This window comes from Pavona decussata, unplaced genomic scaffold (genome assembly GCF_977016875.1).
Source record: "Pavona decussata unplaced genomic scaffold, jaPavDecu1.1 SCAFFOLD_71, whole genome shotgun sequence".
Taxonomy (NCBI): domain Eukaryota; kingdom Metazoa; phylum Cnidaria; class Anthozoa; order Scleractinia; family Agariciidae; genus Pavona; species Pavona decussata.
The window spans coordinates 2,779,907-2,795,000 of NW_028145490.1; the positions used below are offsets into that span (position 1 = coordinate 2,779,907).

At 38.8% G+C, this 15,094-nt stretch overlaps 1 protein-coding gene and 1 pseudogene across 1 annotated transcript in view; both read right to left on the reverse strand.

Moving 5' to 3' along the window:
• Positions 1-4,512: 4,512 nt before the first annotated feature.
• LOC146477333 (contactin-associated protein-like 2) lies at positions 4,513-5,315 on the reverse strand (annotated as a pseudogene).
• A 5,901-nt stretch (positions 5,316-11,216) lies between these two features.
• Positions 11,217-15,094, reverse strand: part of LOC146477334 (uncharacterized) — a 14,274-nt gene continuing 10,396 nt past the window's right edge. The window contains exons 5-7 of the mRNA XM_085113542.1: positions 14,198-14,451; positions 13,784-13,883; positions 11,217-13,461 (exon numbers count right to left, since the gene is read on the reverse strand). Of these exons, the coding sequence (XP_084969668.1) occupies positions 12,311-13,461; positions 13,784-13,883; positions 14,198-14,451 (1,505 nt within the window). The 3' untranslated portion in view covers positions 11,217-12,310. The remainder of the gene's footprint in view (positions 13,462-13,783; positions 13,884-14,197; positions 14,452-15,094) is intronic.

The window sequence follows — 15,094 nt, forward strand, 5'->3', positions numbered from 1 at the left end:
AAAAAATAAAAAAGAAACAACTTAACAATTTCAGGAAAAAAACAAACAAATAAACAAACAAACAAACAAACACACAATCTGATTCGCGACGAGAGTAAGAAGTCGTGGAAGTTTCGTTCGCATTGTTCAGGTAATATTCAGTTAAAAAGCCAGAAACCTGACCAAAGGAAAACACTTGCTGGCGAAACATTGCTCGAAAGGGCGCACGTTCAACGTTCAAAGGCTAGGTGCGACCTTCCGACCTTCTGTGTACAGTGTCCTCAAAGTCAGGATTCGACAAGTCACGCCTTGTTTCTGTTTGTTTCGCTGCTGAAACGGCTCGATGACAATAATATCGTTGGAAAGTTGATCGAGGGCTGTCATGAAATGTAATTATAGGCGTAAACGTCTCTCAAGTGCTCCTCGCTTAATCCTCACGTGGGTTCCTCGGGCTTTCCCAACTCTCAGGCTTCTTGTGAAAGTTCGATGAACTAGTTAATAAACTAGAGGGTGGCATTAAACGTGTTAAAAAAAAAAATCTTTGACCGACCTATGGGCATTCTTAAATAAGATGTGATAAATTTCAAACGATGAACATGTATGATAATATTTATTTTTTTGATAAAGCAGTTTTCAACTGAGTGTCATAAAAATTAAAACCAAAGCTGTCATTTTGGCCAATCACAATAGAAGTTAACAACACGATAGAGCTCCAAGCAAATGGAAGAAGATGGCGTCAAGCGTGGGAAAACGCGCGTGGTTATAATCGTCCACGCAGTCATTTTTCGAGTAGCCGGGGAGAGTACGAGTCCGATTCGTCGATTAATTAAATAACGTTATTTTGTAAAACCATTGTATATTTTAATTTAAAGTGGTTTTTCAGTAAAGCCTTATTTATTAATTGTTTTGTTTCTGATTCATAGCCAAAAAAAGCACGCGTTTTGATTCACCAATTATAGTGTAGGTATTAAAAGCAAAACTCATTTCGAAATTTCTTTGGACACTCACCTGAAAACTGGTTTGTTGTTAGCCGGCCACAATGTTGGCTGAACCTGCTGCGCAGCCGTCGAATACAGAATAAACATTACTTTGGCAACACCACTGTGTGCTATGTTGTTGATTCGTGGCCTGTCGACCACATAACCCTAACCCCACCCCTCACCCTCCATATTGTCACCCAATCCTTCATATAGTCACCCTTACCCTTACCAAGAAGTATATTCGCTTTGGCATGTAACGTTATGTAAGATATTACCACTTATATCATGAATCGAATCTGTACTCTATTCGACTTTTAGGGCCATTCTGTTCTCAAAGTAAAGTGTGAACCTATACCGATACCAAATGCTTGATATCATTGGTACTGGAGTTTCCTTTAGAAATATCCATGCTTGCGAGAAATATCGGCTGTGTCGATCCCTTTCGATACTGCTGTCGTGAGTACCCCCCTGAATACTGAAGGCTGTTTTTTGCCCCAAACCAACATTTTCCGTTTGTGTGTGGCGGTTGCATATGCTCGAAGGAACTATAATAGGCATGTAACTTACTTTTTCTCGGTGGCTCGTTCTGGACATCTAATCACATTCAACAAGGCAGAACTCGGCGCAAACATTTCAGGGAAGTAGAAGGGCAAAAAGTCAGTTAGTTTATAAGCTAACTGTAGCCTCCCAGGCAGACGTCCTTAGGGGTTCGTCACGCGTTTCGTCCCCCAAACGCGACGAACCCCTAAGGACGTCTGCGTGGGAGACTAAGCTAACTGCGCTCGACTTCTTTTGAAAATTCAGTTGTGGATTCAAATTAAGCTAAAAAAAAAGGTCGGGTAACAAAGCTAAGATGTTTCAGAATTTAAAACTTTTCGGCCCTCTGGCCTTTATTCCTCCTTCACAAAAAGTGACCCAGGAGATGTAGCACAGATTTAACTGAAGTGAAAGTAAAGCAGCAGGAAACCCAAGAAGCAAAATACTTGAAATGCCGTGAACATTTCCGACATAACAGTTATTTTCTTCAATAGAAGTGGCCAGTTATCCCTTCCGGTGTGTTTTGGCCACCTCCATTGGTTATTACTGGTCAAATAAAGTGAATAATTAGCCCGCTGAGTGTCCGTCTGCGCTATCCAGTATGATATGTTGCCCCATGGGCGAACTGCTTGAATTGTGGATAGTTCTTACATAGGTCGAGCCCCGAAAATTTATGGACTTGTCAGCCGTCAACAGTTTTTTTAATTTCCACCCTCCTTGTAGGTTTTTTGTCTTTAGGTACAGTTTGTGCAATGGTTGAATTGTTATATTTTTACAGAATTAAAAAAAACAAAACGTTGTATTTCAACTTCAATTTATCCCTTTTCATAGCAGACAATAAAAAAGGTGATTGTTCAATCAAGTAAAAAAATAAAATTCTCTGTCGTTCGAAAACTTTAATTGTTAAGTAAAATTCAACACCCCTCTATAACTCTGCAAGTTTAAAAGCTATGACAATAAGATTTGGAAGATTGATAGTACGTTCAAAGATATACCTTTTGAGTCCGCGATGCGGAGGTTTGACGTCATATAACGCGTGAATTAGGTCATGATTGCCAAATGACGGCCATCTTGTATTTCCAAGTTTCCTAAGACTTCAAGAAAGCTCCGAAATTGAACTAAAAGTAATCAACAATAATAGGAACACTAATATTAGCTAAAAAAAATAAAAGGTACCCTAACGGGAAGAAAAGTGATTTTTTTATTTTAAAAAGGGGTTTTCTATTTTCTGAAAAAACTGCCCGTCCAAAATTGGCTGCCATGGAACATAAAATTCAATCAACACTAACCGACCACATCAAATATTTTCCAGATAAATTTCCTGAAATGTCCTTTAGTTTCAGGGCGTTTGCTCAAATATTAAAAAAGTTATTCCGGAAGTCGCCGCGGGCAGAATTCGCTCCCTGTTCTACAAAGTGTTTATGGCCCTGCAAGTAAATAATTGGAAGACGAACTCTGACATCTCTGATTGATCCACCTCCCTCCAATTTTTATGTTCATTCTTGTCTCTTCCTTGCGGCTATAAGTGAAAAACACCAAAGAAAATCCTAAAGACATACTGTGTAGCTTCGTAGACCAGGAAAGGCGTGCAGCGACCTTTGTTGCTTGAAGTAGGTGAAACATTTCGTATCATATTCCTTAGATGGTGTGGCGAGAATGGTTCATGTACAACAATGGATCGATGTACGTTAAATGACTGACAACTGCAACAAGTGACTAATGCTGCGATTCCATTTATGTTCTTTGCCCTTGTCTACAGTGAAATCCCTTGAAATTAAAAAAAAAATGTATAGTATGTGGTCCGTCTGGGTTACTGTTTCGAAACTAAAATCAAATGATATTTGTACAGTCCTCCAGAAACAGAATGCCGTAGTCCGGTACCCATAAAAGATTATACACTCGACTGCAAAAACGTTGACGCCTAAAAAGCATAAACCGTGAACGATGAGACCCAGTGGATTTGTGGGCAGTGTTTAAACAATTCTCGTTCTTTGCAATAAAAAAGTACAGTGCTGACTTAAATCTTCCGAATAATTTTCTACCAAATATTGCTTAAGTTCATTGACTGATTTGAAGTTAGGCAAATCGCGAATTGTGTATCACTCAAATTGGCCCTTGTTGGCCAACTTGAACACTTTAAGGAAAGCTTGGACAGTTTCCATCATTCACCACGTGCAACTAATTTTTGTCATCAACTGTCGCACGAGAATAGAGTATTACGCAAATAAATTTAGTACATTTATACCCATAAAGCCATTGGGTCTCATCGTCACGGTTTATGCTTTTAGGTGTCAACGTTTTTGCAATCGAGTGTATTTACAAACGTGGCTTTCTAAACTTCAATTGTTTAAATGATCCAGTACACAACAGCTTTAATTTAAGTGATGATATCACAATACTTGTGTTCAGGTTAAATTCCTGTGCCATGAGCTACTTACTGTCTATCAAGGGTAAACCCCACCAACCAAACTTTTAGATGCAGTTATCGGCCACCCCTCACATTAGTATCAAACTAACGCGGTAACTGAGATATTAACATTGTACCGGTGAAGTGGATGAGGAAGCTATATATGTATCCTGATTTGTTCAAGTAACGCGGACTAAAAATAATTCCCTAAGACTACCCTAAAATATTGCAAGCCTATACGACAATGGACCAGGATTTGCCGAAACTGCTGACAGAAATGGGATAAAAAAGGAAGTATTAAAGGAAATGAAATCATTACACATGTACATTTTTATAACTACAATCTCAGTCACATTTAATTGAAACGTTTGAATTTACATTAGGATACACGGATAAGCACAGCTGTCCCTTCCCTTCAATGCTGAGCCAAACACTGATTTTTGCAGTGAAAGTCGCTGCTTTCAACGTTGGAAAGGCGTAGAGAAAGGTGTTCCAACAAGTATGAATATCGCTATGGTCCAGTTCGTATTAAGAACGAAAGGCATAAACTAATACAAACGTATCTTTCGACAGATAACAGAAAAAAAAAACACTAGATGAAGTTCTTCATTACATGCCGTAGCATTTCAATTTACCCAAAGTGTGAAAACCTTCCTTTTGTTTACCCCATGTATCTCCAAACCGTCATTGAGAAACAGGCAGGAAAAACTTATCAGCAAGGAACCCACTATCTTAGCTTCGCGCCATTTGTTGTCATTAATGTCGCAGTTACAAAGCTCTTTTGGATCAGAGCGCGTTTTTGTCACTGCACAGCCACAACCACTTTTACTACCAATAGCGCCTCCCCAGTACTCCATTTTCTGGCCATTACTAGCCACCCACCATCCTTTTCCATCCCTTAAAAGCTTAGCCTTTTTACACTCGTATCTGATAAACTGCTCACAATAAGCGGACACGCTTGTACGAACCTCCAGCTGTGATAGGCTGATACCATTATAGATTATGTTACGTGAATAGGATCCCTCATCTTCGTAACCCTTTACATGGGTTCTTTTCTCGGTATCATGACTGACAACTGTCACTCCAACGCCTCCTTTGTCTGTCATGTTACAATAAACTTGAAATGGAGAATTGCCTTGAATGCCATCAGGATCAATGACGTAACACCCGCTGATGTCACTGATATTCGCCTTTACTCTGCTGCATGATTCAGGGTAGGTCGGTGGCTTATCGGTTGTGCTTGGCCAATAGGTGGCACTTGGGCTTTCATTGGTTGATGGCTCTTGGGTAATCTTTGTCGTTTGTGTGGTCTGTGGTCCGTTGGTGTTCTGCGTCGTTGGAAATGTATTTGGCCCTGACGTGGTCTTTGTTATTTGGGGAGTCTGGCGCTCTGGCGTAGTATTCTCGAACATCTTGGTGGTATGTGATCCTTGGGTTGTCTGTGGCGCTTCGTTTGTCGAAGTCCTTTGGGTTTTGTGTGTCGCTTGCGTGGTGTCTTGTTTTTGGGTAGTCTGAGGCTCTTTGGTGGATTCTAGCTCTTCAGTAATATACAAAACAAGTGATAATCATATTGCAATGGATTGAAAATAATGGCTGATACTTACAATGTAATAGTTAAACTAAGATTAGGTTTGTTAATGAAAGCTTGCAAATTAAGCATTCGTTCAGTTTATTTGTCAAAATTGAAGGCTATTGAAGGGAATTTACATGTCTCTTCCTAACGTTGTCCAAAAGCTTCTCTATTTAAAGAGATGTGACGACTTTTTCGTTATTTTTCAATCCCTTCTTCATGTTGGAATTTCTTATACTGTGTTTTAAGAATTTCTTGAACTAGTGTTGTTTTCTTTTACTTGAGCATAAGCCTGTTATCTCCTCCACCCTTCACTGTTGTCTTATTTTTTTCCATTAAGCTTCACAGTGTAGTCTTCCTCATCTATATAGTCCAACTGCTTCCCACTTCCAAGTAATCGATATCATTTCACGGTACCTGATCAAACTTCTGGTTAGGACTTTCCAGGGGTAATCAACGCCGATAAAATGGAAGACAAATGTTTCACCGAAGTACTTCTTAATTAGTACTATCCCCTTCTCAGTTTCTATCTTGATCAATAGGCAAACAACTAGTTAAGCGTACCTTGAGGTTTCCTGGTGTTGCTTATGCATCGGTATCCTTTATCGGTGTATCCATTTTGACATGTTGAATATGACGGGCATGAATTCTTCAAACAAGCGTTCTAAAGTGAGAAGAAAATGTTAGCGCCATAAAATTATACGGAATCCGTGGAGAGGATCTGTCTTTATTAGTCACTTATTTTTCCATAGACTTTAATTTTAATTTAATTCCTTAATTTGTAAATTTTAAATTGGGAACGATAGTTCTATGTCCCTGTGTACCTTGTTAAAAAATGAGTAACAATACATTTCTTTTATTATCACTGATTCTCAGCTGCTTGCCAAACTCTTTCAAAAACTCATTAATAATTCATAAGCCCATTGACCTATCAAATGGTCAATAATACGTCACACGCAGTGACTTTATATCGATAAACCTCCTCTTTATTAGTTTACGGTGTTTTATCAGCTGATAAAACACTCCTCAATAGTATGCGGTTTTTTTCTCGTATGCTAATTTCCAAGGTTCACAAAAGCATAATTGTTATGGACTCTATTGACACACGCTTTTGAAGCCGTTCAAACAACTCGCAGCATGTGTTTTATCGGGTTTAAAACCACTCGGCTGCGCCTCGTGGTTTTGAACCCGATAAAACACTTCTGCTCGTTTTTTAAACATTACATTAATTCTTCCTCCCAAATTGCAAATTAAACACATGCCGTAAAACAAAGCCTCCCACTCAAATTTCAGACGAGGATATCGCTCCCATAATAAGCTTCCCCCCCCCCCCCCCCCCAACCTCCCGATTTTAATAAGCCCATAGGTTGCTAGGATTAGCTTTTTTCACTTAGAGATTTAGGATGGTTTTCATTTGAGCCTCGAAACTAATCTCGGATTTACTTTGGCCCTGTACTTGGTTGGCAAAGCTCACGCCATTTTCTCAACCAATGGGAAGCCAGACGAAAAACAAGATTGACTTGCTAACCTGTATTTGTTTCGAATTCGGATTGATTCATAGCGCTGTAAACGTCTGTTCAGTGATTGGTCAGAGTAATCTGTGAATTTTGTTTGGGTTTTACGACGTTCACCTGAAAACCATTCTAAGCAGCTGTCAAACCAAACCAAGTCTGAAACGCAAAATTTCTTCTGAAAACTAGCCTCTTGCCAACGGGTTTACCCGAAGAAAAAACCTTTAAAATAACCTTTGGACGAAGACAAGCTCATGGCTTGCATTTGTTTGAGATTTCATTACTGAATGGGCAGAAGATCGATTGATTTCAAAAGAGAGTACACCTTGAAAAGCCATTGTGGTATGCCCTTTTGAGAGTGCACAAATGTTTAAGAATTGCAAAAGTGCTTCTTCAAAATAGCGAACATATTACACTTACAAACTGAGCCGTCTGCCAAATGGACAGCACCCGTACCCTCGTGAAACTGAGCTCGAATGGTTGGTAAATGTAACCAAATCGACGCTTTAGGTCCACTGGATGCATTTCATGATCAGAGTCATTCAATTCGCAGGTCAGTGTTCCATCTTCGGTCGAAGATACAATGTTGTAAGACACACAGTTACCCTCAATGTAGCACTTTGCATCACAAGTCTTTTCGTCCATAACGGTGATGCTTTTAAACACGTGACCCTGAAGATAATACCCTTTCATCACAGACTTGAATCGCAGTGTACGACAGTCACCTATGAATTATAGAACGAATTAATATTTCATTGGAATGGCTCGTAAAATGTTTTCACAAAGGCTACATGAAGTACGCTGGTATGAATAAGATAGCCAAAGTTCAGGATATCTCTTGGCTTGCAATGTATTTATCACTTGCATTTATATTAAAACAATAAAATTTGAAGACCTGTTACGTTATGGCCATGGTCGTCTCCCAAACTTATTTCCATAAGTCATAACCATGGTCAACAAAATCCAATCCTGAAGAGACGAACGTTTCAGTGAGTGACAAAGGAAACAACAGGGGACGAACCGATAGCTAGTTTGGATAATCTGTCATTGAGCTTCAGGAAGACTTGCCCATTTCGGCTGTAAGAGTTTTAAGGTTTGCAACACTTCTGCTATGAGACATTCTTCTTGCAGTAGAACAGCGCCAGTTCCGTGCTGTTTTTGTTATAGTTTTTGCCATCCACTTAAATGACACCCTCTTTTGATGCGCTAAACTTGGCTGATCAGTGGAATTAAGAAAAAGTTTTGTTTAGTGTGGTGTAAGCGCTTCGCATTATTCTTTGGATCATAAAAACGAGGTGCCTTTTCGTTTTAAAGAACTGATCGTTTCAAGTGTTCCAACAAGACAAGTTCAAGTTAATGTCACAGAGACATTTCACATTTCAGTATACACCGGTGGGTGCTGGTATATATGAGGTTTAAATTTCATTTACTGAGTCCAGACAATATACGTTAACACAATGAAAGTTTGGTTCCTCTTAGCCGTTCCTTCATATCAGCCAATGTTTTGTATAAAGAAGGGTTTGGTAACTAAGTCATTTTATTTAATTTTCCCCACAGAACTACGTGGATGGTCGACGGACACAAAGGCAAGGACACAATTTGCATTCCGGTAACCACTTTTGTACATTTCAATAGAAACTGTTGCTGGCATTAAAATCACCAGAATTCTCTTAACTATGAAAAATCCAGGCGAGCTTTGGTTATATTTAGGAAGAAATATACAGTAGATTTAATTAACGTGGATACTTAATTGCTTTTTACACTGATGAAGTGAATATAGCACCACGAATTGGATAATAATTGGATAATACATCAATAACCTGTACCCTGCAGCGTGAGACCAGTTTAGGTTTGTGAGCTGTCCGCAGCTGCTGATTCTCATCATCTCATTTTCACTGCTTCAAGGACGCCCTTGAAGACTCTATATTATTAAACTTTTCTGAATTATTGAGCTTATTTTAAATGTATTATCGGCATTATAACATTTACATTTTTTTCGTGGAAAACCAAAAAAAAAAAAAAAAAAAAAAAAAAAAAAAAAAAAAAAAATAATAATAATAATAATAATGACGAAAACCAAAATTTTTTTGAAGTTATCTGAGGTCACTATATTAGGCGTATCGAATGGTCCCATTCAATTTATGAGTGCTTGCAAAATTTGGCCTTTGCTCGAATTGCTCGCAAAAATTACACGGGTGCTCGCTTGCTCGCAAATTTTTTGCAACTGCTCGCATGCTTGCATTCTGACTCACGTGAAGCTACGTAATTTGGCATCAAGCAGGGCCCAATTGGCTGTAAGATGATGGAACTGGTTGAACCGTCCTAGCTTTTTTTGAGATGTCAGCCAGATTATTAGCTATTACTTGGCGCAAAACAACGTATCCTATAATAAAAGAGAGATTCCAGCTAGCGGAAAATTTACTAAGTACTCGAAGTGCTCACTGCTCGCCATCTGTATTTTTCTAAAGAGCTCGCTGCTCGCAAGAAAAAATTTGCTCGCAAAAATAAACACACTGCTCGCATGCTCGCAAATGCTCGCAAAGACCATTCGATACCCCTTATATTGAATTTAATTACTTTAATTTGCAAATCAGATTAAAAAAAACTCATCCTAGTTTTCTGATTCCTTCTGAAAAGTTAGCAATGTTTTCGTGATACTCTAGTTGAAAATGAAATCGTTAAGTGCTGTTATTAAGTAAAAACGTTATTGAGTTGAATAATAATAGCCTTTCATGCTGTTGGTCAAATTTCGCAATTACAAATTTTGTTATATTCGGAAATTTAGAAATTTGATTGTAATTAATTTTTACTTGGGTTCACCTTCATTTTGTTCTTCCTTATATACAAGAATAAACGGTTAAAGAGGAGATGTGATGGCTACAAGTGAAGAGAAAACTATATTTCTGTATATACTGCTCATGGTGGACAAGGTGAAAACTAAAATTATAATTTCTTTTAGAAAGGTTTCATCTCTCTGGGATGGACTTCCAACCTGTAGCGAAGGGTGGATGGTTAAGTGAACTTTTGATGCGAGGGAAAAGGAATTTATCTCAGATAATAAGGCTGCGATCCGAATAACTCAATACCATGAATGGAGAAGAGAGAAGACTTTAACTTTATCGGCATGGTTTTTGTTTAACTGCAAATAACCGTGGATTAACAAGAATGGGAGAGAAGTATGTTTTTGACGTACCACTTTGCGCCGTGGAAATTCTGGGAAGACAGCAGATTGTTAGAAAAGCAATTAACGTGGACATTGTTGACAAGGAAACACTAGGAAAAGCAGAGAAGGAGAAGACGGCAGTTTTCAGCTCATGACATTTCTTTCTTTGTTTTTGAAACCAAAAAATTGATTCTGGCATGAAAACAATATCAATAAATTATTAACTTCTTTTGGCTATCCTTATTCACACAAACAAAATTCAATTACGCTAGTGATCTCTCTCGTCATCACGCATCTTCAAAACCAAGCAGCAGGTGAGCCTGAATTGCTATCTTTCCTTTCCTGCACAATTTAATTCAAGAACGACCCTCGCAGTTATTTACGCAACTTATAACCAGTTGTGAAAAGAAAGCCTGAGGGGTTGAACAGGATTCGGACCCATGAGCTCTGTGAGCCGGTGCAATGCTCTACCAACTGAGCTATCAATCCATCTGGAAGCTGGTCATATTCTGAGTTCCTAATATCTGATACCCATAGGTGATGAATAAATGGAATGGAATATGTGAAACATATATTTGAACTCCGGGTGAAAGATTAAATAGAACAAAGACCCCCGCAGTTGTTTTTTCTTTGATAACTGTTTTAGTTGTGTAAATAACTGCGGGGATCTTCTTCTATTTAATCTTTCACCCGTAGTTCAAATATATGTTTCATATATTCACATTCATTCAGGCACAATTCGTGTCATATATTTTTAGTGTCACTTTAAATAGCTAAGTACGTTAGCACGTTAAAATAACGGTTCAGTTTTGTTAAGAATTCCTGTTCCTGCGTTCTTGAAATTTAGTTTTACTGTTTACTATTACAGGTCAAGTTAAAAATTCCATACATTGTAGCTCTTTCACATCAGGAATTAAACCGTGGATATAACAAGAGATGAAACAGTTAAGTTGTAATATGGCTGGCACCGGTTTCCTGCACTTTGCAGCACTTAAACTTTGATGGATCAATATAAGTTGGTACAATAATAACAAGTAGTCATAACTGTATTTTTGACTTTATTGGGTAGTATAGCAACAATATAACCTGTTTAAACTGCCCTTAAATTATATCTTTTAATGATTGTTCGGTGACCCCAATTTTTCCTAAATAATTTAACTGTAACCAAGACCAAAACTTTTGTAAAGTTAAAAAAAAAAACATGTAGATAAGGTTCATAGCCACCTTAATTTTTCATTTAATTTGAGGATGTTGCTTTCATGCCAATCTTTGAATCATATTTTTCTAGCGTTCGGTAAATTCCAAGAATCTGCAACTAGACACAACAGGAAGCCGTTGCCGACTAGCTTTTCGTGATCTTGAAAACCCACATGGTCGTCGTACACTGCACGCGCGTCGCTTGAGAAATTTAACTCGCTAATTAGATCTACTCAAAATTTACGTCAGCAATACGGATTTTCTGAAGCTTTCTCGGGGTGGTGGTACAACAAAACGACGTCGTAAGCAGCTACATTAGCTTATAGGGCATATACAGATCCCAATAGTGTTGCGTCAGCTTTTATCCAGAACATTGACAAATAATTGAGGAATATCAGACCATCAAGCTAAACTTTGAAAATGTATTTTTTTTTTAAATTATAGTTGAAGGGCAGGAGGCATTAAAACAGAGTAAGTGGCTAAGCGCTGACTAGAACAAATCACAGTAACAACAACAAAAATCATTCTCAAGTTTAACTCAATTGATTAGAAAAGGTAGATTGGTTAGGGTGCCGCGCTTAAAATCTGGACGGCGCAGGCTCATCAAGACAGAATACCCTTTGCCGTTTTCACGCTATAAACGACATCAACTCCTCAGTCACTCCTTAAGATACGAGATCATGTGCCTCACTTAGTAAAGTTAGATTATTGTTCTATTAATCACCTCTGAATTTTTGAGTGAAACATCTTTAAGTTGAGATAACTTAACATACTAACGTACACCTCCAATACGTTAAGCATGGAAGGGTTAAGCTTTTCGTACCTGTGATAGTTAATATGTGCACTTTTAATAGTACATCGATTGAAAAAATTCTGTTAAAAATTTCGTCCTCCTTCCAAAACAATAAAATAACTGAATTAAACCTTAGAACTAATTTACGAAGGAGATTGTATATATGAAACGTTTCACGACAGCCCGTAGCATTTCAACTTCCCTAAGGTGTGATAACCTTCTTCCGTTTTTCCTCCTGTATCTCCAAACCTCAACTGAGAGACTGGAAGGTAAAACTTGTCGGTAAGCAGCCCGCTATCTTCACGGCAATGTCTGTCGTTTGTGTAGCAGTTACATTTCTCGTTTGGCAGGTAACATGTATTTGTCACTCCACAGGCGCACGAACCATTCATGCCAGTAGCACCACCCCAGCACTCCATTCTCCGGCCGTTACGAGACACCCACCAGCTCACGTCTTTTAGCCTGGAATGTTTGCATTCGAACCTGATAAACTGCTCACAATAATTGGATACTTTTGTGAGAGCCTCCAGCTGTGATAGGCTGACACCATTATAGGCTATGTCACGTGAATAGGATCCCTCATCTTCGTAACCCTTTACATGGGTTCTTTTCTCGGTATCATGACTGACAACTGTCACTCCAACGCCTCCTTTGTCGGTCATGTTACAATAAACTTGAAATGGAGAATTGCCTTGAATGCCATCAGGATCAATGACGTACCACCCGCTGATGTCACTGATATTTGCTTTACGGCTGCTGCATGATTCTGAGTAGGTTTGTGGCGCCTGGGTTGTGTTTGGCCCATGAATGACCCTTGGAAGACCAGTCTGCAGCCGTAAGGTGGTCTGTGTCCCTTGCGGTTTCTGTGTCGCTTGAGTGGTGTCTTGTCTTTGGGTAGTTTGAAGTTGCTGGGTAGTGTCTAGCCCTTGAGTGATCTGTCGCATTTGCGTGGTCTGTAGCGTTTGAATAGTGTCCAGCCCTTGGGTGGTCCCTGGCCTTTGCGTTGTCTGTGGCCCTAGGTTAGTCCCAGGTTGTTGGCTAGTGGTTAGCCCTTTGGTAGACTCAGAAGCTGGCATGACTGTCAGCTCGAACACAGACGAATTTGATCCCACAGAGTTTGTAGCGGTGCAGATGTACAACCCGCTGTCGTTCAAAGAAACATTCAGTATCGTTGACTCAGCAACATGTACGATAGTTTTCAGTTGTGACAGATGTCCTTCTGACCTGCTCCACCTTACCTCGGGCTGTGGTTGACCAGTTGCCTTACACTTGATAACTACCAGTTCTCCTTCCCTTTTGAAGTTACCATTGGAGCTAACAGTTACTGAGGGAGGAAACAATAAAAATGAACACGGTAAGGGACACTTTCAATTGAGAGGCTGATTATGAAAACTTTCCATGACAACAATGGTGCTGCAATTTATTTTGGAAGACCCGCCACCGTGCACAAGTTTTTTCAATGTTCACACGGCAGTTGAATATTTTAACAATAACATTCCTATCGGTCAGTTGCTCCAACATATTTCGAAATCTATTTTGATCTGTAAACGTTCAAGGCCAAAACCTCTCAGGAAAACATTACAAGAAGTTTTCAGGCTTCATAACCTTTTACTAATTATGATAGTCATTCCTTTAGTTAAGCGTACCTTGAGGTTTCTTTGTGTTGCTTATGCATCGGTATCCTTTATCGGTGTATCCAATTTGGCATGTTGAATGTGCAGGACATGGGTTCTTCAAACAAGTGTTCTTAAATGAGAAGAAAACATACGCGCCATAAAGATTGGACTCCCAAGAAGAAAATTCCTAGAAATCAGTGATGCATTTACTTATTTTAGTAGTTCTCTATGTGCTTACATGTAAGACTCTCAAGGTGTAAATAAAGTTTATACCTTGCTGATCCTTCCTTACTTCCTTTCTTCCCTCAGCTAAACAAAGCCGGGGTTTTATTGACATTGTATACGTTGGATAATTAATCTCGGGATTCTTGCCCAAGACTCCGACGAATTCCATTACAAAAACGAAAAATAGCTCCGTGCAATCTTTAGCTTTGTAAACCTAACCTCGAATGGCTGGTAGATGGATCCAAATCGACGTTTTAGGTCCTCTGGATGCATGCTGTGATCAGAATTACTCAATTCGCAGGTTAGTATTCCATCTTTACTCGACGATACAATATTATAAGACATACAGGTACCCTCAAGGTAGCACTTTACATCACAAGTCTTTTCGTCCAGCACGGTAATGCTTTTAAACACGTGACCCTGAAGATAATACTCTTTCATCACAGACTGGAATCGCAATGTTCGACAGTCATCTAAGAATGGAAGAAACGAGAAATGATAAAACTACATTGAAATGGCTCGGCTATGTATAAGCTAGGCTACCTATGTTTGCGTAAAATCAACAAATTTTCAGTCCTTCGAGTTGCGTTAAACTTATTTGTTACTTACAAATTTTAAGGCTTAGTTTAGTGTTGTAAAAACTGGCTATGATTATCACCGATTTCCTCTCTGGGGGCCGACATTTAAGATTTTATAACATCGTACGGTTACCTCTATTCCGAAGAAGCACAAGTTCTTCAATTTTGTGTAGAATAATTGGACAACCGTATAACGTCATGAAATCCTACATATGGTGGCGCACGGAAAATTTAGGCGATAATGAAATAAAACTTTTAGAACTGAGAACACTTTATAGTGCTATCTCCACTAAAGACTGAACTTTAAAATAAAGGCAACATTTCCAACAATTAAACGTCAATTTGTTGTAAGAGTGGAGGTTCGCTTCAAAAGGCATTCTTATTTTAGGTAAGAAAATGTTTATTATAAAACACCGGAATTTCCCACATTCTATTTTCTGGAGGCTCTGTGAAGGCGTCCACGGGTCTTTGTTGTCAACAAAACAGGTAAATATAATGTTTATTTCATCCGAAACTTTATTCACAATTATTGAATTCA